This window comes from Hevea brasiliensis, chromosome 5 (genome assembly GCF_030052815.1).
Source record: "Hevea brasiliensis isolate MT/VB/25A 57/8 chromosome 5, ASM3005281v1, whole genome shotgun sequence".
NCBI classification, from domain to species: Eukaryota; Viridiplantae; Streptophyta; class Magnoliopsida; order Malpighiales; family Euphorbiaceae; genus Hevea; species Hevea brasiliensis.
Window position 1 is genome coordinate 9,637,024 of NC_079497.1, and position 22,492 is coordinate 9,659,515.

Genomic DNA, 22,492 nt, shown 5'->3' on the forward strand with positions numbered 1-22,492 from the left:
TACATTTAAGAATTTCAGTTATTTTAATTTGGTTTGATTTTGAAGAGAAAAAATGGATTGAACTGAACCGAATTGAATTGTTTTATTAATTTTTAAATTGATTTATTTCTATAGGGAATTTATGAATTATATGTAATTATATATATATAAATTATTTAATTTTATTGATTATTAGTTATTAAGTTCAAATTATGGTCTAAATCATACCAAATAACTTAAAAATAAGTCTAAATTGAAAAACTCATCAAAACTCAAAAACTAATTAGTTTGAACCGAATTGAACTAAAATAGAGTGATTCGATTTGATTTTTCATTAATTTTTATTCAATTCAGTTTCTAAAATATAATAATTTAATTAATTCAATTTTAATAATTTAATTCGATTCAATTCAATTTAAACCAAATGTTCAATCCTAAATTGCTTTCCACCCGAAATTTTTTATTTCCCTCGCATTTTTCTTCTTCCCCAAATACTTTCCACCATCTCGAACAAGGGGTAAAAAGGAAAATCTTCATATGGGCTAAAATGGCACAATTGGAGCCCAACCACCCTTACGTGTCTCTCTTTTAAGCTTGGAGCATTCTAAAATTGGGCCAAATTATATCTTTAATAACCAAAATCATCCAATGGCCCGATGCTAATTAAACACATTAGCCCATTCAACCCAACTTCTAAAATCTTTCGCTGGCACGAGAATCCATGCCCCATCTCATCCTCATTTCCATGTAATCTTTCCTCCTCGAGCCTATCTTCTTCTTGATTCTCTTCGGAAATCTCTGAAATGGCCACAATCCTAGACTCGCTTACACCTCCGGTTCAGCTCGCCCCTCCAACTCGTTCTGCTGTTCTTCCTAGTTGGCTCGGCTGCTGCTCTCTGCCCATCTCCACCCATTCCACTCGCTGCCCCTCCATGTCCTGTAAAAACAACTCGGTAATTCCTATCAATTTAATGTGACCTCATAGCTGATTAAAACACTTCTAATGGCTTCTCACCACCCAATTTTTTGATCTTATATAATCAGACTAAAGATTTTGCAGTTACAAGGAGAGATGGAATGGCCTTGATCTTGTCAAGCTGTGTCTTCTCAGAGATGGGTTTCCACGACACTGCATTGGCTCAATCATCTATTGGGTTCAGGGAGCACATTGATACCTTTGATGGGTATTCCTTCAAGTACCCACAGAACTGGATTCAAGTTCGAGGCTCAGGGGCTGACATATTCTTCAGGGATCCTTTTGTTTTAGATGAAAATCTGTCGGTGGAGATGTCATCCCCTTCATCTTCCAATTACAGGAGCGTTGAAGACTTGGGTCCTCCCAAAGAAGCTGGAAAGAAAGTGCTTAAACAGTATTTGACAGAGTTTATGTCTACTAGACTTGGCGTCAGGCGTGAGTCAAATTTACTCTCCACTTCCTCTAGAGTAGCTGATGATGGGAAGCTTTATTATCAAGTTGAGGTAAGGCATTGGCTATTTGCTTGCTATTTTTGACTATGGCCATACCAATTGAGCTTGGAATTGGATTCATAGCTTAAAATGGTGAGTTGGTATTTGGGTTGTTTTGTTATCAGGTGAACATAAAGTCATATGCAAATAACAATGAGATGGCTGTCATGCCACGAGATCGAGTAGTTCGTCTGGAATGGAATAGGAGGTACCTATCAGTTCTTGGAGTTGAAAATAACAGGCTATATGAACTGAGATTACAAACACCAGAAAATGTATTTGTGGAAGAGGAAAATGATCTTCGTCAAGTAATGGATTCCTTCAGAGTGAACAAGGTGGATGGTTGATTTGACTAGGTATATTTGATTCATTCTACATTTTATAATTTAGGATCTCGCGTTTTATGGTTACACTCATTGTCTTGCAATATTTTGCAACTCTATCAATATTGTCTGCATTTTATCAGTCTCTTGCTTGTATGTTCTCGTCAGGTATTAATGAGATAGTCTGGAATAACAACCATTATCAGGTGTTAATGCCATTCAAGATTTTGTTTGACTGCAATGTACTTGAAATAAAAGGAGAGATGGAAAGGGTAAAAGATTCACAGCATGATAACACGATTACAAATTCCAATTATCCTAAAAATGTGTACAAGTCAAGATTGGAAATCTGACAATATCCATGGATGAAAGCACTACTGGCGTCCCTAATGTAATACAAGAAAACAAAATATTCATGACAAGCAGAACAAACAATTCGGAAGTTTAAATCGATACAAAATTTCAACTATGACCTAACTTCATATAGTCCAGCTCGTGTCAAAGCTCGGAACCCTTTATAAAGACGATTAGGTACAACCTTCAGATCCAGTTTATCAATTTGCAGGCCTGAGAGGGCAACACCTTGAATCCTAAAACCCACTTGAAATATGGGGAATACATGAAGGCGCTCTAATCCTGTCTCAACCGCCAATGTTCCAGACAATGATGGAGTTCTATCTTTTGGTATTCGGTCAATTGACCACGAGCAAATCTACAAATACATGTTAGCAAAAAAAACAACATAATCAAACTCTTGCAAAGAAAAAAAAATTTGTTGCTCCTTTAAGAAAAAGGAAAATATCCAGGCTCGTCCTCCATATCAAGATTTTAATTAGCTGCTAACTGTGAATCCCCACATAACATTTGTCGTGTAGTAGACATGAAATATGAGACTTCTCTACATGATGAAGGATAGAATGCAAGGAATACCTTAAAACCTAAAACCAGATACTAAAGGCCGTTACAATAATTTCTTGTGGCGTACCTTATTAGATAGGATATTCACTACTCCATGATTCGAAGTCAGATCAGCTGATAAAATAGGAGGAGGCAGTTGAAACTGCAGAGTTATTGAGTCAATCATCTTCCCAGGGTCATTTTTAATTCCAACCATCAAATTGATACGACATGTCCCAGCATCAGATGTAAGTTGAGGCTTTACATATATCGGTATGCTTTTCAACTTTTTAACCCTGCATAGAGGTAAAATGTTATGTTATATACGTAGCACATATGGGAACCAATTAAGAGACCAGAAGTCAGTAAACTCTTAAAGTTTTCTTAAGCTTTCCACAAACATGTTTTTTTCACCTATGTGGTTTTACGATAGAAAAACCCTTGATTAGAAAGCTAAACTACTGCAAGATTAACAAACCTGTAACTCATGAGCTTAAACTGTCCATCAGGTGGCACAAATGACAGGATCTGATGAGACTCCCAAGGTCGAAACCGAACACAGGGATGGAATCTCACATCATCCAGTATAGATGGGTTTGTAAATGAAAGAGTCAAATCGGGAACACCTGTTATGTGGGAGTTCACTTGAACTTCACCATATATTTCACACTTCACCAAGACCCCATCCCTGAACAATTTTTGCAATAAGAGAGAATTAATTAACTCTTTCAAACAAAACCATGCAGTATAAAAATATGAGCTACACAAAAGCAATTGCTTCATGATGAAAGTCATTATGTGATCCCCACTGACATTCCTGCATCAACTGGAACCATTAATGCCACCCATTCACGTAATCCAATCCCATCTTGTTGAGGAAAATAGAATATTAAAGAAGTAAAATGGACACTGCCTATAATTTTATGATTCTGTGTAGACACTTTAAACATATTTTTAAAATTATTTTCAGGTTAAGAGACATCAATCACAATCAAGAAATTGTTCAATCTATGGATTTTCCACCCCAACAGAAACCCTATGTAGCACATCATCCATATCACATGTAATTTATAGTTTCACTAACAATATCAAATTTCCAGTTATCTGCCAACATCCCCTACAAACCTCGGGAGCGTTCATAATATTATATTTAAAGATTTGCAGATGCCTCAACAGGTATTGATCTGACATGCTTGTAGGATTCATATCAAGAAATGTCTTCAACCAAAAAATTATTTCATAGCTTCCATTTGAATTCATGCTCTCAGCTTTTTTATTCTTGTCCCCATTCAAGCACTCCTCAATCTTTATCAGAACTCAGAGGGTTCAGGTAAACCATTCACCAGTTTAACCTGTCTTCAATAGTTTTTGTGGCTGCAAAGTGAGAATGCCGAAGTGCTATCAAAGTTTTTCACGAAGCAAGATTCCCCCTCTTCCCAAGAAGTCTTATAATATGTTTTCAGGCTCATCCCAAAATCCCCCTCCTCCCTTCTCCCAAACTTTTGAATGGCCAGATTTTATATTTTTTAACTTGCAGTTCTTTTTTTTTCTGAAAAAAAAAAATGATAATAAAATAAATGAATTCACCTATCTTTGAAACCTTTCCCATTTCTGTTGTATTATGAATGCTTTGAACTAAAATTTTGTTGAATGACTGTTTTCCTCGTCTTATAACATAAATGACTAGCATACTAAAAATTTTTTAGTACAAAATATCTCATTTGATCAATGAAACATCAAATGAATGTAAGCAACACTAGAGAAACATTCAAATGGAACATCAATGAAACATTCAAGGGCCTTTCACTGGAAAACATTAAAAATAACATTTCAGATGTGTGTTCAATACAAAAAAATTAGTTAATCAATAAACGGCTATCTTATTTATGGTCCCACCTTCTATTTATCATGGACTAGTGGAGAACCTACTTTAGTACTTTGTAATAGCAACTATTACGAACTTCAAATCACCAACAAAATAAGTCCCACTAATTAGACTCAATCCAATTGGAAGATTTGAAATTAACCAAATTGAAATATAATGATGTAGATGGAGAAGTACAAATAAACAATTGAAGTATGAAGTTTGAAGCAGTGTTAAGAATATAGATTCGAACCTGTTTATAATTGCATCCATCTCTTCAACAAGATCAACATAAACTTCATTATTTGCATATTTTATGTCCGATGTTCTCCATGGAACACAGGATGATGTTGCACCTGGCAGGGTGTCACTCACATTTGAACTGTTACCAGTCACAACACTCAGCATTTTGCTAACAATATTTGGCGGAGATATCATCTCCCTCAGTATGTTAGGTTCTGTGGTCAGAGGGAAGCCGTTGTCTATCATCTCATCCAAAAGCTGCATATTTGAATTAAATTATGTCAGTTGTATTTGAATTCAACACTTTTTGTAACAGGCAAATCTTACGCAGTCCCAAATAAGGTCCAGCTACTATAAGCTCGTTGTCGTCTAATAACAAGTTCAGCAGCCCTTAAATCAAATATTTGCTATGAGATTGTGCAAAGTCAATTATTTCAATTATATGCATACTTTAATTGACTTTGCACAAATATCAAAGTAAATATTTGATCTAGGAACTGCTAGGCTCTTTTTATATAAGAACAAGCTTATACTAGATGCACCCTCTCAAATGTCTCTATCCCAATCCCAAATTATCTCTGTACCCAGCATGAAACTAGAATGAGAACAGAAAGATGAAGGAAAGTACCTCATACACAATGACAAAGTTATCCTTTATCAAATCTTCATTCAACCCTTCAAGGTAATCTGAGAGAACATCAGCTACTCTGCAAAGGAACTATAAATCAACCAGGTAAAATTCAAGGATTTTAGGCTGTTCAACGAACATATAAGCACATCGAAAATGACAAGAACATAGCCAAAAATAATAATAATAATAATCTACCTCAATGGCCATCAAAGGTGGCATTTCAACTTGGGTACAAGCTAAAAAAGTGATCCCCTCACGAACAATTTGGAACAGGTAATGCGTTGGTGAAGCAATAACCGATTGTTGCTATTGAAAGAAACATAAAAAAAAAAGTGTAAAATTCACGACACAACAAGAATATACAATGATCAGTAAATTGGAAAAAGACCCAGAACTTAAAATGCCAAAGTTGAAGCTTAAATTATAGTGTAAAAGCCATGTAGGTACCTTAAAGGAATCACCTTGAGAAATAGCTTGATTCCAAAACCAATCACAAATCGATCTGTCCACTCTGTGCCCAGTTAGCTGCTTCTCTAGCATTACCTCCCTGTCAGAAAATTTCAAAAATACAATAACTTCAATTAAAGCAGATCAAATCGCAAAATTATTTTGGGTTCGCAGAGTATTTTTAATTGAAAATAAGGAAGAGTATCTTTACCCAGAATCGGAGAGAAGAAATATACACTGCAGCATCTCTGTTCAAGCAGACAATCTGTCAGCTGAAGGTGTTTCTCGGGTTGGGAACGCTAGGGGCAATGTCTCCAGTGATAGGGGATGTTTGGATCGGCAGGAGTTGGCCTGCTTGAGTCGGTCCCTTTCCGTCTCTCTGTCGACTGCCAAAGAAAGGGAGCGTCAGAGACTTACAGAGCTGATAGTATTATTATTATTATTATTATTATTTTATAAATTAATCCTCCTTTTTTTTATTTTAAAATAAATAATCACATCCCTCATTTAATTTCTTAAGAAAACTATAATTGATAAAACAAATTGAATTATTTTTTAATTAAAGAAGTAACCTCTAACGAAAAAAAATATAATTATTTTTTCAAAAATTTCTTACTTCTACTCCATCATCAAAATTCAGTTTCATAGGATGTGCAACTGGAAGCAGCTGCTAAACCAAAGCCTGATTATTTTGCTGCTCCTATCTATAGGATTCAGTCTTGGTGTGACTGTGAGACCAAGCCACAAAATTAATTGGGTGTTAGTATCTGTAAGATTATAAACTTTTTAGTATTGAAGGAGTCTTTAAATTGTTTATAAATTTTATTTCCTTTAACTCTTTTCTTGATCAAGTTACAAAATTTATTTTTTATTAATTATTATTTAATTAAAAAAATCTCTGCAGAATACCATTGTATTATAATAAAATTAAATAGAATAACTATAACAGTGCCCAAAACTTTTTTTAAAAATGTTTTTAAGAATTTTTATAACGAAAATAAGGCATTATAGTTAATTTTAGATGTGCCAAAAATCTTTTGGGGAGTGATAATATGATCACCCACTGCATTTTGTTTAATAAATAACAAATCATGATTTATGAGATTTTAAATGATAAATGTTAAAGCATTCCTGCAATAACTATTCCTCATGAACAAAAACATCCATTATTTATCATACATCAGTTTAAAGAATAAGCCAATTTGTACAGTGCCCCACCACTTTGCAACTCTCTCACAAAAACCTGCAGATCTTCCATCCTATGCCCATTTCCCATAATGAATTCACACGACACTGAAAGCCGACTGAATAGTAGATGAGACTCGATTTGCTATAGTCTGGGATGCAAACTTCTGAATCTGCTTCTTGGCATCTACACAGAACACAAGTTTTTTTCAAAAAAAAAAAAAATTGTTACTCAATCATTTTCCAGAGGCCCTGATCCAATTGGTGTCTGGCAGAACTTTGAAAAGGACAATAAAATTTAGCGCGGGGGGTTGGGGGTTTAGGGGGATTGAGAGAGGGGAGGAAGGATCAGGTAAGCATGTGTGTGTGTGTGATCCATAAATGAACAAATTAATTGATGAGCATAAGAACAGCACAAGCAAGCTGCAGCAAATGGCACACAATGTACTGTTATCAAGTTATACATGAGATATGTTAATTTAAATCCTGGTCCCCTTTCTCACTGCCTCAACACAGTTTTTAAAAAAAAGAATGTGGATGATTTATTTGATATCAACATAAATCTCATATTCCTGTACTTCGGCTATCAAATAATAAATCTTTTCACAAATGTTTTAAGAAGAATGATGCTGAAGAGCAAAACAATGCTAAAGATCATATTCAAGCAAAAAAATACTAATTGAGAAACCAAACAACTTCTTTCTCACCTTTGCGACATTTAGTGAAGCCGATGATGTTTGCTACACTAAGAGTCAAGCAAACTCCAATAATGAGGCAGTAGTCTGCTTGAAACCTTATGAGAGAAAAAATTCCAAGCACAACCCATGCAACGGCCTATGAGGTTAATGGACAACATTAAATATAGAAAACATTGGGAATAAATGATCATTTATCTCATTCCAGACACTAAAGAGTAACCATATCAAATCAAGCAGGAATGACCAGTACCAACATAATCACATCCACAGCTCTATTCACTAACAGTTCCCTATTGTTTTCACCTTTCAGATGCTTCAATTAGAATCTTTCACAAAAATTGGCAATAATTCACTTTAACATTCAATGGTGTATCCTCTTACATTTCTTCAACTAAAAATATTCTGCATCCAATTTTTCTAAAGTATTATATGCTAAGCATATGGTGATTCAGTAACATGCTATATAAAATTCCACTTGCTTACCGTTAAGTAAAGAGTCCACCAGAATAACCACGAATCCTTCTTGTTCAGCCGGGCCAATGACTAATGCAAAAACATGTACAAATATGTGTGAGATTAAATATGAGTGTGAGCAAAGGTCCTAAAGCAATTGAGTAGACACTTCAAAATCAATCTATGCTTGAATTTGATGAAGGCAGAACAATGTACAATTATACTAACCTCTTGTTCGAGGGATTCAAATTTCCACACGCTCTCGCCAAGATCATTTATTTCATTCCACCACCTAAGACCAACTAAAATACGACCACTCACATTCTTGACCACCCAAAAATCAAGAGCAGCAAGAAGAACAGTCACCACAAATATGATAACAAAATTATCAATAAACAGTGCAGAAAGTATGTAAAATGCCAAAGCTGCAGCCTGCCAAAAACAAGAAACACAAGAATGTATAATGAATTGTTCTTATAAAGCTAATTTACAAGGAAAGATATGAGTATGACAAACCTTGAAGAGAACATGAAAGAAGCATGTCCTTGGATTGGCATAATTTTCTCCAGGAGGCTATCAAAATTATAAAAATATATTATTTGAGAAGCAGAACTTATGATTAGTCCTGATCAGGGTTCTAACATCAACAACACCCCTATCTAATAAAACTGAAAATTATTAAGAGAAAAAGAAAAGTGCCAGAAGAAGCTCTATAGTCCATTTCATTGGGAACTTCATGGCAGTGTCTCCTTATCATTACATTCCAAGAGGAATCTTAGAATTTCAATAAATATTATGCAATAGATGATTCTATCAACTTTGAATATCCTGTTAGACGCCAGCCCCTAATCATTCTATCTACGGCATATGATACAACAGATCACAAAATCCCTCATTACAACTAACAACTTTTAGAACAATTCATTTGCATTTCTAACTATATGGATTTCTTCTTCTTCTTTTTTTTTTTTAAACTTTCACTTCAGAAGCACAAATCTTAGAATTGTATACTGACATTATGCAACTGCAACTTCAATCATTTAATCACATATTTCAAAAAAGAAAATTGTTTCTATTGATATTTATAAACAGAGTTTAATAAAATTTGAAACTACGATAGGTGCACAAATTTCATTTTATGTCTTCCCACTATCTCCATCATTAGTTGAAATTTACACTATAATTCTCAATACTTCCCCACAGTATGTTTGGATGGAGATTGGATGAAGTGAGGGAAGGTTTTATAAAGTAAGGTAGCAAAACTTCCCAATCCACCAATTTGGTAGTTTGAAAAAGCGATAATTTTGAAGGTTTTGAAACCTCCAAAAACCTTTATCTCCTTTAAAAAAAGCCTTCCTCCCAAACAACCGAACAAGCATGCTACTTTAAAAACCCACTTCCTCCCAAACAAACTATAAGCAATATGAACTTCAAAACCAACAAAAAACTAAATGGTTTGTATATTCTTCTCTTCTTTTTTTCTTTTTTTTTTTCTCCGTTTTCCGGCGAACCAAACGGTGTAAGAGCTCAAAATCCACCACTATGAAGGCAGATCGATTAAAAATGGCACACGTATATTTTTATCTATACACAACAGGGTTACCCTAAAATTCAACACCATATACCAATAAATCTAAAAGTTAGCAATTGAAATTGAAGACGAAGATGGATTGAGGCCGAGTCAACTCACCTGGGTGAGATCCATTTTCAGAAAGATTTAGCAATTTATCAAGATTTTGAATGCTGCTTTCCATGATAAATATGTGCATAAGCTAAATAAAGCTTCTCTTCTTCTGGTAATTCTGTTGTTATCGAGCGAGACAGAAAGCAGCAGAGAAACTTTCTTGCAGGACCTGGCTTGCATTGCTCAGAGATACAATTTGGTAGTTTTTATATTTATTAAATAGCCCCTCTAATTTCACGAAATAACCTCTCAAGTTATAAGTTTTCTTTTTTCTTTTTCTTTTCTCCCTTTTTAAGTTTTATGTCCATTGGACTCCCTCCTCCATTCTTTTTTTTCTCCATTTGTATATAGGGCCGTTAATATCTTTGGGAGCTTGCATTGCATTGTATTGTATTGGCTTATATTTCTTTCTAGGGAAACACGACAGTAGCGGCGGTAATGCTGTTGATGAATGACAGACTGTGCTCTGTGGATAGAACCAAAGTTAGGTGGGGCCATTGTCTTATCTAAATTCTTGGAATTGAGAGGGAGCCAAGAAAAAGGAGAGATGGGCAGAAACCACAATCTTTCAAATTTCTGTTTTAACAAACTCACAAGGGAAAAGGGGATAGCAGAGAGGCTTCCTCATCATGCCAAGCTTAGTAGCAGTCCAGCAGCAAACTCAGCCCTCTTTCTCTCTCCTCCCTTCCTCTTTCTCTGACTTTAATGCACCATACTTAACACTCAACTGCAGGTCTGTATGTTATGTGTAGAATCACATTCTTTATTAAAAACTTGAGGTACTTGCTGCAAAAGAACTGCTTTTTTTTAAACAATGGCCATAGGGCTCTTCTCCTCTACTAATCATCCATGTGTAGAAATGTTACTTATCCTAGTTGAATCATTTGATTTCTTCAAAAGAAAAAACAATTGGTTCTGTTTCTCTCTGTTTTGCCTATGATTGATTAAGTTACGTCTATGTTTATACGTTTTCTTGCAGCGTAAAAGAAAGGTATGGCAGACAAGGGGAGCACTACAGGTAACGGCATCAAGTTCCAAGAATATTCTTATAATGGGAGGCACTCGATTCATTGACGTGTTTTTATCTAAACTTCTTGTCAAAGAGGGTCATCAGGTAAACCCATCTCTTCTGAATTCCTGCTCTTCAGCTTTGTTTGGTTTACTGAATGGAATAGTTATTCTATGATGGTAATTCTTCAGTTTGCATTGCACATTCAAGATTTCAAACAAGAATTGAGATGTGGGTAGCTTTTCCATGAAATAATTATTCTACATTTAAAATTTGAACTAAAGCTAAGAATATCTATTGTATTCCTATCATATTCCATTAACAAAATCAAGCCTTCTTGTTTTGCATTTCACCTAAATTCTTGTTTCCAGCAATCTTCACTTCCTGGGATATGATTCAAAACATATGAGAAACACCCATATAAAATTAGTGGTATATTTGTAATCTTTGCAGGTGACCTTGTTTACTAGAGGTAAGGCACCAATTACCCAACAATTGGCAGGTGAATCAGACCAGGATTTTGCTGATTTTTCTTCCAAGGTATTTTCACAAATGCATGAAAATCATTATCCATGGAGAAATGCTGTTCTGATTTTTTTCTTCTATGGTAGTTTTTTAATCAGATAAGGATTTTGCAATTGAACATGATTTGCTAGATCTTACAATTGAAAGCAGACAGGAAGGACTTTGATTTTGTGAAATCCAGTCTCTCAGCTAAAGGCTTAGATGTTGTTTATGATATAAATGGTATGCAATTTCTTATTTCTATGCCCTTTCCTCACTTCCCATGTTTAACTAGGGAACAAATGTTTAGTTGTCTTTTCCATATACTGATTTTTTCTTCACTTATTTTCAGGACGTGAGGCAGATGAAGTTGCACCTATATTGGATGCTCTACCAAAACTTGAACAGTAAGCTCTGAACATTCTGTTGATGATATTGCCTACATTTTATTTAGCTATTTGTGTATATAACTTGTTCACAAGGAGCTCTTATGTCAGTGGATTTGAACTTCATTATCAGTGTGAGTCTGGTTGTAGTTGACTTCAATTCCTCAAATATTTGTATGCTTCTCTTAGAAAATTATGTTTGTTTTCTCACATCTAATTAGCTGACACAGTTGATCCCGGTGGCGGATCTAATGTATAAGATGCGGGTTTAGTTGAACCCTCTTTTTTGTTAAATATTCTTTGTATCTTCAAATATTTGTGTACGTTGACCCCTCATAAATTTAATTATTGAACCATCTTTTTGATAAAATTTAAAATTATTCAGGACAAAAAAAGCATGTTATGCATTCAAAAGTTATTTACTTTTAAAATTGTACTATAGCTTTTAAAATTGTACTATAACTTTTTAATAATGAATTTTATTAAGACAAAATGGTATAATAAATTGATAAATGAATTTTAATTAATATTTTCAATAATAATTTTTTTTTATTTACATTTCATATGTTGACTCCGGAAAAAAAAAAATTCTAGATCCGTCACTGGTTGATCCTTGCTAGAAATTTTACAGAGTAATTCAGAATTATAATGTTCTGAACAGCATTTCAGTTTCTCTACATAAAGTCACTGATGAAATTCCTATGGAGTTATAATGTTATAAAGAATGCCTTTGCCCTTTCTACTTGAAATTCATGCATATGAAATTAGTAAAAAAAAAATAAATTAGTTCGGAAATGAGTAATGTCAGATGTCTCCATTCAAGCTTTTGTATAAATTGATGGCCAGATACTGACATTTGAAGAACTATAGGCTAGAAGCCTAGAATATTGGCTTTGGACATGGATAAGTGTAATTCAAACTGCAATCAATGTTGAGCCAGACATAGTTTTTTGAGATTGAAAAAAAAAATAGTGTTTTATGCCAATTTTTATGGATTGATTGATACTTTAGAAAGGAAGAAAATCCTTTGATGTAGGTTTGGCACTCATCTTCACTTGCTAATAGTATCATTGCAAATCATAAGTCTCTTGCCTTTATTTACTGCCATCTTTGAAAATCTGAAGATCCCCAAATTTCAGGTACCTATGCTGCTCTTCAGCTGGAGTTTACCTCAAATCTGATCTTTTACTACACTGTGAGGTAGGTTTTCTAATCATTCATTTGTAATGGGAATTGGATCCTCATGCAATATGACAATGAACAAAGATGATGGCATGAATAAATTCTCAAAAACAACATTCTAACACAAACCTCAACTTTATAAATTAGATTGGAATTCGCATCCTCTATTAAACAAGTTCATGAGTATCATTGTTAAATGGTATGTTTTCCTTCCTATTTTAGCAAGCTTCAAATGGATGTGAATTTTCCATGGTCTATGAGATGTTGTTATCATGCAAATATGCATATTCCAAGATCAACATTTTCCCTACTTATTGAACACTTGAAAAGTATAATTCTTGTTAAATACAGTCTCTTCTAACCAGTTGTTTTCTGCTTATAGGTAGATGCAGTTGATCCTAAAAGCAGGCACAAGGGAAAGCTTGAAACAGAGAGCTTACTAGAATCAAGAGGTGTTAACTGGACTTCTTTAAGGCCAGTCTAAATCTATGGGCCCTTAAACTACAACCCTGTTGAAGAGTGGTTCTTTCACCGGTTGAAAGCAGGTTGCCCAATTCCAATTCCCAACTCAGGAATGCAAATTACCCCACTTGGTCATGTAAAGGTGAGCAACATTTGGACCGAAAGCAAGTCTAGTAGAAGTGACATTTAATCATATCTGCATAATTAGAATTGAGAAACCCTTCAAGGGTTACTACATGTAAATTTCTAGATTATTTACTTCAACCAGTTTCATTGAGTGATTATTTTTAGAAGCAGGCAATACTTGTTTTCCCACAAATAATGCCCCTTTTTTGAAGCATTCAATTTTGTGTTTTTAGAAGCAGGCAATACTTGTTTTCCCACAAATAATGCCCCTTTTTTGAAGCATTCAATTTTGTGTGTATGTTAGCACAGAAGCATTTATTTGAAGTTTGTGCTTGTGTTCTCTCTCTCCCTCCTATGCTGCATTTGAGCTACAACTGTGTGATCTGTGATAAGCAGTTTAATGATTTTCATCTTTGACAATATGAGAAAAAGTTTCTGATGCAACATGGCTCAACAATTTCAGGATTTGGCAAGGGCTTTTGTACAAGTTCTTGGTAATGAAAAAGCAAGCAAGCAAGTATTTAACATATCTGGAGAAAAGTAGGTCACCTTTGATGGATTAGCAAGGGCAAGTGCGAAGGTAATTGTTGGTAATATATTGCTAAATATATGTCAAAAGTAAATCCTATTATTTATTTTTTGAATCTACTCTTTCTCTCAGCCTGCCGGTTTTCTAGAACCTGAGATCATTCACTATAATCCCCAGGAATTTGACCTTGGGAAAAAGAAGGCATTCCCATTCCGTGACCAGGTAAAGAGATTGCCATGGCAGCAGTTGATTTGGTGAAAATTTGGTAACTGAAGACGGACTTTGAGTGTTAAGCATAATTTCCGTGCAATATTCAGAAGTAATGTGGTGAAATCTTATCTAACTGTAGACAATGACAACAGATTTGGCTTTATAAGATTATCCATGCTAGTCGAATTGCTCCCTTACTAATGGAATTTTCCTTTTTCAATAATGCAGCATTTCTTTGCATCTGTTGACAAGGCAAAGCATGTGCTTGGATGGAAACCTGAATTTGACCTGGAGGAAGGCCTTGCAGATTCTTACAATCTAGACTTAGGTGGAGGAAAATATAGGAAAGAGGCTGATTTCTCCACTGATGACATGATTCTCGGTAAGAGTCTTGCTCTCCAGGCCTAATCCATACAGCCCATTTCTTTTTTTCCTGTTTCCATTCGAGTGTAGCAGTAAGTTACCAATTATCAAACAATTACCACTTCAATAGAAATATATGGAATCCAGATTTTGTGCACAGGCTCTTGTAAAAGGCATTTGCATGGGAGATCAACTAAACTGGAGTTGTTATTAAGCAATTTAAACCTTTCCTTGTCTCATGTAATATCTCAGCAGTCAGTTTTCTTTCAGAGTAGCAATAGCAAAGCGCATATTTATTAATTTCCCATGAAAATTTGCATTGCTCTAGGATATTCAAGGATTGAACAAAGAAAAATTATGTATTTACTATCATAATAAATTTCAAGAACATGCATGGAATCTGCCATGACAGATATATGTTGACCAATTCCTAACCATTAAAGCTGAGACCAATAACAAAGAACTTGCAGTGTGAATGCAGCCACCGATCAAGACCATTTTGTTCCACTCACAGTCTTTAAGCAATTTCACATGATACTAGCATGTTCCACTAGAATATGTTTAGTGATCAATCACGGAAGGTGCTTTTACTTAAATTATAGTCTATGGTCCTTTTAGTCTATGGTGTAATATATTTAATTCCTGCAGATAAAGCTAAAGGTGAAATGTCATCACCAATAGTAGATTAACAGTGATGAATTAGTTTGACAGATGGAATCAGGAATTTCACATTAACTGCTGTCCATATTGATTTGAAATGAAATATTTGAGCCATATATATGACTTGGCAATACGCCTTTTCCTAAGCTAACTTTTGAGGTGGAATTAGATTCGATCTGTATTCTATACATTAGATCGCCTGCAGATTTGTTTGCCTTCAAATGGAGGCAATTGCATTTTAAAAAGCTAAATGAGTCTCAAATTATTATAATTATCAAATATTTTTTTTTATAAATAACTTTCTATATTTTAATGAAACTAATTATTTAATTCATGTATTTTGAAAAAATTCACTATATTTAGTCTTATATTTTACTTCCGTCAAATTATTTAATCTTTCTGTCAAATTTTCTGTTAGTCAATGTCTATTAAATTACTATTTAGTCTCTCTATTTTAGAAAAATTAATTAATTGATCTCTGTATTTTGAGAAATACTACTATTTAGTTCCTCTATTTTAGTAAAACTAATTAATTAGTCCTTATATTTTGAAAACGCAATATTTTGAAAATACATTCTTGAATGAAAATGAAAATTTTGTTATGTAAATAAAAATTTACATTTATTTTTAAATCTTTAAAGTATTATAATTAAATTCCTATCATTTTTGTGTTTTCTCTATTACAAAAAAATTTTCTTAAATTAGTGTTTTGATTACTTGAAGAACTAGGGAAATTATTTAACTTTTTTACGTGTAAACTTATACTAATTTTTATTAAAAGATGAAAAATAAAGAGAGAATGAGAAGGAGAAAGAGAAGGATGTGGGTGCTTATGTAGAGAGACATAAGGAGGAGGGTTAAGATAATTTGGGTATTAAAAACTAACAAAAGATATTAAAGGGTTAATGGAATCAAATTACAATAACTAATTAATATATTTTTTAAAAAAAATTAAGAGGCTAACTAATTATTTTTATTAAAATATAAAAATTAAATTATAATTTGACTAAAATTAAAATTATTGACTTGATACGGAGACTAATACAAGAATTAAGTGATTAGATCATTAAAATGTAGAGATTAAATAATATTTTTTTTTGGAAGAATCTTTTCTAAACTTTGATGCCATTTTTGTCAATGAAATTAAAAGTCTTGAATCGGATCGGGTTGGTTCCCGACAATTTCGATTCTGGTTATTTTAGTTTATTCTAATTATGACTTTGCTAAAATTGTATTTTAAAAAAAAAAGAAAAAAATTTATTTTGTATTTTTAATTATAAAAATAACAAAAAAAATTATTATTAAATAAAAAATTAAATGATATATATTATTAATTATAAAAATTTTTGCAATATTTATTTTAATCAAATTATATGTATTTTAAAAAAATGAAGGCAAGAATATTAGGATTCCATTTGTTTTAATGGAAAATATTATTTAATATTTTTCATATTTTATTAGTTTAGTATTTAGGAAAATAGGTTAATGAAAAATATTTTTTTATAAAAAAATTAATTTTAGAGAAAATTATTTTTTATTTTAAAAATTTAATAATTTTATTAAAATATAAAAATATTTATATATATATGAAATAATACATATTATTAATTTAATATTATAATTAAATAATAAAACGTATTTTCATATAAAATAGTTATGAAAAATATTTTCTCTGCAAAATAAATAAACTCTAAATTATAAAATTTTATTTATTTCAGCGTTTTCGAGTCTTTTAGATATTTTTGAAAATAAATTACTAAATCATAAAAGAAAGGCAAGAAAATGAGGTTAGGTGTAGGGTCTCCTTCATTTACGCCCACCGACGAGAAGATTTATTTTGATTTTTTTCAATTTTTAATTTCCATTGTGTGCTTTGGAATTTGCCTACAAATTAAGGTAAACACAAACATTTAAAGCCTAAGAATTCCACAACCTTCACCAATTTATTTATTGCCATTTTTCTTAATGCAATTAATTTTTTATTTAAATAATTAAATCTTTCTAAAATATAATTATTTAATCCACTGTACCACCTTATATATTAAAAAAATAAAAATAAATAAAATTAATTTATTTTCTTTTAAATATTTAAATAATATTAATAAAAATAAAAAATTATAAAAATAATAATTACTTTTTATTAATCTTCTCAAAATTAATCTATTAATTTGCCAGTCAACAATGGGAGGATATTAATAGAATATTCCACAATAAATTGTTGCTTGTAATAGAAGGCATTGAAAGCTAATATTTTCAATGAAACTTTTATCTTATCAATTTTACAATAAAGTCCAAAACATTATCCAAACTAATTGTCGGTCCAAAACTACCATTTTTTTAAATAACAATTGGGTCCCATGTCCAACTAACAAAACTGTACAAGTAGAATAAAGACCACATGGCCGTTGCTTCCTCCCCACAAGCTCTTCTTACCACGTGGCAGATCACCGTCTCTTAAATCTGACAGTGACCCTTGCTATTCCGAGAGCCCAGCACGCGCGCAACACGCTTTAGATTTTTGTGGACCCCACGCTTCAGCTCCCCATACTCGAAACAATTAACCTATGTGTGTTAGCTTGCCACCTGTATATCTTTGGGTATACGTGACATTTTCGATATGGTGGACCCTACTTATTTCATTCTCGTACATGTATTCTTATTATTAAAATATGACAGGCGCCTAGGTGAAGGCCGTGTGGCTACGGTTGCCTGCGTGGTATCAACAGGTGTGACTTTCATGTATTGTTGTTAGAAGGTGCTGTGTTATTTGCATAGGTGGGACCAAAGGGATCCTATGGAATATTCCAATTCGCCAAATGCTACAAATACCACCCCAGCCCATCTGCCCGAATCCATCGAACGAACTCAACCAACAAAGCAAATCTTCTAAATTTTTCAGTCTTTACAATTTCCAAGTACTTCTCTTCTGTAAACAAAACACTTCATTTTCTACATTTGTCAACAGTCTTCTAATTTCTTTTCAAGATAAACTCACTCATCATGGCTCCTGATCTCACCACCGCCACCAAGACTACCTCTCTCGTTAAGCAAGCTAGCATATCTAGCTGTGCTTATGTGACGTTCTTGGCTGGTAATGGAGACTATGTGAAAGGTGTTGTCGGCTTAGCCAAGGGCTTGAGGAAAGTTAATAGCAAATACCCACTATTGGTAGCTATCTTGCCTGATGTCCCAGAGGAGCACCGCAAGATTCTGATCTCTCAGGGGTGCATAGTCAGGGAAATTGAACCTTTGCACCCACCTGAGAACCAGACCCAATTTGCCATGGCTTATTATGTCATTAACTACTCCAAGCTTCGTATATGGGAGGTATGTCTTCCTTAAAATTCTTTTGACGTGCGATTAAATTAAATTTAATTCAATTTTCAAGTTATTTATGTGGGTCGTCTTTTGCTTGCAGTTCGTGGAGTATAGCAAGATGATATATTTGGATGGTGACATCCAAGTATTTGATAATATAGACCACCTCTTCGACTTGCAAGATGGATACTTTTATGGTGTGATGGACTGTTTCTGTGAGCAGACATGGAGCCACTCACCACAGCACAAGATTGGCTACTGCCAGCAGTGCCCTGATAGGGTTCAGTGGCCTGCTGAGTTAGGCCCTAAACCTCCCCTTTACTTCAATGCTGGCATGTTTGTTTTTGAGCCCAGTTTGTCCACATATGATGACCTCTTGAGGACGGTCAAAGTTACCCCTCCTACCCTCTTTGCTGAGCAGGTAAATGTCAAGTTTTACTTGTATATATGTTTTGGAATTTTTTTTGCTTAGATTCATTCCCAAGAACCAAGAAATAAACATATTTTTGATCTTTTTCATATTTTTTAAGCCCATTTTCCGCTAAAATGTTTCTTGCCTTGAATTTTGGCAGGATTTCTTGAACATGTTCTTCAAGGACGTTTACAGGCCAATTCCTCCAATTTACAACCTTGTATTAGCTTTACTCTGGCGCCATCCTGAGAACATTGAACTTGACAAGGTCAAGGTTGCTCACTACTGTGCCGCTGTAAGTATCAAACTGCGCTTTAACTATACATATAGCCTATCTATCTATATAATAGTCCACCAATCTAATGGTGTTCTTTCAAATCTTCTTCAGGGCTCCAAGCCATGGAGGTACACTGGGAAAGAAGAGAACATGGACAGGGAAGACATCAAGATGCTGGTCAAGAAATGGTGGGACATTTACAATGACGAGTCTTTGGACTACAAGAACACTCTGGCTGCTGCTGGGGGAACTGAAGGTGGTCTGCAACCATACTTGGCTGCTCTATCAGAGGCTGGTGTTGCTCACTACATTACCGCCCCATCTGCTGCCTAAGGCTATGATTAGTAGCAATAATTTGTATAGTGATTTTGTAAAGCTTTATTTAGTATTAGGTGACAAAATACTTTTATTTTTCCAAATACCCATGTGTTAGAATTGGGGTTGTTCTCTCTTCTATGAGGACCTTTTATCCCTCCATGGTATTGTTGGTTTTCTGAATTATACTGCAACATTATTAAAGTGTTTTTACTGTAATTCTCTCCATTTTTTCTCTTCTATGAACTTAATGGTATTAACCATAAACCTTGAGTGGTCTATAGTCTGGGAAGGTCAATGATAATTGCAAGTCAAATTAATCACACTTTCAGAGATCTCTGATTATAGGCTAATGTTGGCCTTCTTGTTTTATCCATCTACTATTTCTAAGTTTAATTACTTCTCTTTATTTAACCACACAACCTCACAACTTCATCCTTCGCAGAACCTTTTTTGATCTTAGTTTAGGATCTCCAAGCCTTATACAGCCTTGATTTCTTCTCATAGGCAACAGCAGTTTCTTTTTCCTTCTATTTTCATTGTACGAAATATATATCATAATTTTTTCAATACCTATAACAAATTTGAATTCTTGGACAAGTTCAATAGCTAGCTTCGATTATATATTATTCAAATAAAAAAAATCTGTTCAAAATAAAAAAAGAATTTCCTTTCTTGGATAGTACTCTCTCTTACAAACTAATAGTAGTCTTTGTAGATACAAACTTTTCTGAAGAAGGAAACAGATTAAAGGAAAAGTAAAAAATACCGCAAGTAAATGTCATGAATTTTGACTTGTTTTGATTATGGCTCTTTCCACTACTAGCAGAAAATTTGAGACTCTTGCCTTCTATTTTCTATTCACCCACCAAATCCTCCTCTGCATCTTGTTCTTGACTTTGAAAATAAAAGTGGGTTTTGCTCATTGGAGCTATTGTTTCTTGCTCGTAATCTGTTGGTAATCTTGCTCTTTATCAACCGTACCTTTGGTCACGAAGAAACCCAAGAATTGTTTCTCTAAAGTTTGTCTCCAAATGGATTCAATGAGAACGTGAAGACCCAATCAACAAACTACTTTTGCATCTCATTCAGAACACAAGCATCGAGGCATTGAAGAATGCACTTAGGCCAAGATTATGAAAGCATGAATCAATATGAAAGGATGATGCCTAGGGAGCCAGGCGGCTGTGATACTTGTAATTTAACACCCCGCCAATCCCTGCAAATCCGCTGGCTGATAGGAATACGCAAATGAGGATTCCCACTGCCTATTCCTACAGATCTCCATCAACAGATCATGGTGTGACAGCATACAATTCCTCTAAAATTTGTATGCTTCTTTTCTCGCATCCAATAATTAGCTGATAGTTGATCTTACTGGAAAGTTTATAGAGTAATTCAGAATTATAATGTTCTGCATAGCATTTCAGTTGCATTAAGTCAATGATGAAATTCATATGGAGCTATAATGTTATAAAGAATGCATTTGCCCTTTTCTACATGAAACTTTCATATGAAATTAGTCAAAAAATAAGTTAGTTCAGAAATGAAGAGAAATCATAACTCTAGTGCCTTTCTTTACTGCCATCTTTGAAAATCTGAAGATCCCCAAATTCTCAGGTACAACTACTGCTCTTCAGCTGAAGTTTACCTCAAATCTGATCTTTTACCACACTGTGAGGTAGGTTTTCTTATCATTCTTTTGTAATGGGAATCGATCCTCATGTAATTTGATAATGAACGAAGATGATGGCATGAATAGATTAGATTGGAAAATGATTTGTATCCTCTTTTTTAAACAGGTTCATGAGCATCATTGTCAAATGGTATGCTTTCCTTCCTGTTTTAGCAAGCTTCAAATGGATGTGAATATTCCATGGTTTATGACATGTTTTAATCATGCAAATAATTAAAACCTAGCCTGGCTTTTGTAGCTTAATTTTGCATTTTCCAAGATCAAAATTTTCCCTACTTACTGAACACTTGGAAAGTACAACTCCCATTAAAATACAGTCTCTTCTAACCAGCCGTTCTCTGCATAATTAGAATTGAGAACCTGTCAAGAGTTACGACATGCAAATTGATTATCCAGGCTAGTGGAATTGTTTCTTTACTAATGGATTTGCAGCATTTCTTTGCATCTATTGACAAGGCAAAAGCATGTGCTTTGATGGAAACCTGACTTTGACCTGTTGGAAGATAAACAATATTCATCTACAAATTTAAATTTTTAAATTGAGTAGTTCTTTCATATGATTCAGAGCCTTTCAGATCAAAAAAATTTAAAGTTCAGATCTAGCCACCCTAATTAGCTTAGTAAGCTTTAGCGCATGTAATATAAAAATATAAAATTATTTTTAAAATTTTTAAATATAAGCTTAAGTTTTTAAAATAAATGGTTTCACAAACAAAACAATGTAAGGATTTGCTGCGTGTAATAGAAGATATTGGAAGCCAAGTTCAATTTTATCTCATCAATTTTACAATAAAGTCCAAAACATTATCCAAACTAATTGTCGGTCTAAAGCTACTATTTTTAAAACTTAAATTCTACCCTTTTTAACATAAATAACAATTGGGTCCCATTTTAGACCAACTAACAAAACTGTACAAGTAGAATAAAAGAGCATTGGACCGTTGCTTCCTCCCACCTACTTTTCTCACCACGTGGCACATGATCGTCCCCTAAATCAGACAGTGACACTTGCTACGTCCAGGATCCCATGCACTCATGCAACACGCTTTAGATATTTGTGGACCCTACCTTTCAGCTCCTTAAATTCGGAACAATTAACCGATGCGTAGCTACCTGTCGAACTTTGGCGTACGTGACATTACGTGATTTATTTTATTCTCGTACATGTATTC

General features: G+C 33.8%; 4 protein-coding genes and 1 pseudogene across 5 annotated transcripts; 3 read left to right on the top strand and 2 right to left on the bottom strand.

Moving 5' to 3' along the window:
- Nucleotides 1–684: 684 nt before the first annotated feature.
- Nucleotides 685–1,911, top strand: LOC110644565 (psbP domain-containing protein 1, chloroplastic). Its single transcript, XM_021797401.2, has 3 exons — nucleotides 685–932; nucleotides 1,024–1,458; nucleotides 1,572–1,911. Exons 1-3 carry the CDS (start codon nucleotides 783–785, stop codon nucleotides 1,791–1,793), a joined length of 807 nt encoding a protein of 268 aa, XP_021653093.2. The 5' UTR covers nucleotides 685–782; the 3' UTR covers nucleotides 1,794–1,911.
- A 147-nt stretch (nucleotides 1,912–2,058) lies between these two features.
- LOC110644547 (AP-3 complex subunit mu) lies at nucleotides 2,059–6,258 on the bottom strand. The gene is made up of 8 exons (XM_021797375.2): nucleotides 6,063–6,258; nucleotides 5,852–5,951; nucleotides 5,600–5,710; nucleotides 5,402–5,491; nucleotides 4,784–5,031; nucleotides 3,145–3,354; nucleotides 2,755–2,962; nucleotides 2,059–2,481 (listed from the first exon to the last, which is right to left on the bottom strand). Exons 1-8 carry the CDS (start codon nucleotides 6,095–6,097, stop codon nucleotides 2,236–2,238), a joined length of 1,248 nt encoding a protein of 415 aa, XP_021653067.1. The 5' UTR covers nucleotides 6,098–6,258; the 3' UTR covers nucleotides 2,059–2,235.
- Nucleotides 6,259–6,946: 688 nt separating this feature from the next.
- LOC110644569 (Golgi apparatus membrane protein-like protein ECHIDNA) lies at nucleotides 6,947–10,047 on the bottom strand. Of its 2 annotated transcripts, XM_021797415.2 has the most exons (6): nucleotides 9,878–10,047; nucleotides 8,704–8,760; nucleotides 8,416–8,619; nucleotides 8,218–8,277; nucleotides 7,744–7,870; nucleotides 6,947–7,223 (listed from the first exon to the last, which is right to left on the bottom strand). In XM_021797415.2, exons 1-6 carry the CDS (start codon nucleotides 9,890–9,892, stop codon nucleotides 7,135–7,137), a joined length of 552 nt encoding a protein of 183 aa, XP_021653107.2. In that variant the 5' UTR covers nucleotides 9,893–10,047; the 3' UTR covers nucleotides 6,947–7,134. The 2 variants fall into 2 exon arrangements, with proteins under 2 accessions (XP_021653107.2, XP_021653116.2); XM_021797424.2 differs by lacking the exon at nucleotides 8,704–8,760.
- A 182-nt stretch (nucleotides 10,048–10,229) lies between these two features.
- On the top strand, nucleotides 10,230–15,261 carry LOC110644581 (chloroplast stem-loop binding protein of 41 kDa b, chloroplastic-like; annotated as a pseudogene).
- A 2,881-nt stretch (nucleotides 15,262–18,142) lies between these two features.
- Nucleotides 18,143–19,843, top strand: LOC110644586 (galactinol synthase 2). Its single transcript, XM_021797448.2, has 4 exons — nucleotides 18,143–18,629; nucleotides 18,721–19,041; nucleotides 19,193–19,327; nucleotides 19,421–19,843. The coding sequence occupies exons 1-4, from the start codon at nucleotides 18,303–18,305 to the stop codon at nucleotides 19,640–19,642; spliced, it is 1,005 nt and encodes a 334-aa protein (XP_021653140.2). The 5' UTR covers nucleotides 18,143–18,302; the 3' UTR covers nucleotides 19,643–19,843.
- Nucleotides 19,844–22,492: the final 2,649 nt, after the last annotated feature.

Bases quoted from the DNA above. Each gene is read 5' to 3' on its own strand.
- LOC110644565 (XM_021797401.2), top strand. From the start codon at position 783: ATGGCCACAATCCTAGACTCGCTTACACCTCCGGTTCAGCTCGCCCCT. The intron at 933-1,023 runs GTAATTCCTATC...TTATATAATCAG, and splicing joins TGTCCTGTAAAAACAACTCG to ACTAAAGATTTTGCAGTTAC. The intron at 1,459-1,571 runs GTAAGGCATTGG...TTTTGTTATCAG, and splicing joins AGCTTTATTATCAAGTTGAG to GTGAACATAAAGTCATATGC.
- LOC110644586 (XM_021797448.2), top strand. From the start codon at position 18,303: ATGGCTCCTGATCTCACCACCGCCACCAAGACTACCTCTCTCGTTAAG. The intron at 19,042-19,192 runs GTAAATGTCAAG...GAATTTTGGCAG, and splicing joins CTACCCTCTTTGCTGAGCAG to GATTTCTTGAACATGTTCTT. The intron at 19,328-19,420 runs GTAAGTATCAAA...AATCTTCTTCAG, and splicing joins TTGCTCACTACTGTGCCGCT to GGCTCCAAGCCATGGAGGTA.
- LOC110644569 (XM_021797415.2), bottom strand. The intron at 8,278-8,415 runs GTTAGTATAATT...TTTTTGCATTAG, and splicing joins TTGAATCCCTCGAACAAGAG to TCATTGGCCCGGCTGAACAA. The intron at 7,224-7,743 runs GTGAGAAAGAAG...TGTTCTGTGTAG, and splicing joins CTTCACTAAATGTCGCAAAG to ATGCCAAGAAGCAGATTCAG.
- LOC110644547 (XM_021797375.2), bottom strand. From the start codon at position 6,097: ATGCTGCAGTGTATATTTCTTCTCTCCGATTCTGG. The intron at 5,952-6,062 runs GTAAAGATACTC...ATTTTCTGACAG, and splicing joins TTTCTTCTCTCCGATTCTGG to GGAGGTAATGCTAGAGAAGC. The intron at 5,711-5,851 runs GTACCTACATGG...TTCTTTCAATAG, and splicing joins CTCAAGGTGATTCCTTTAAG to CAACAATCGGTTATTGCTTC.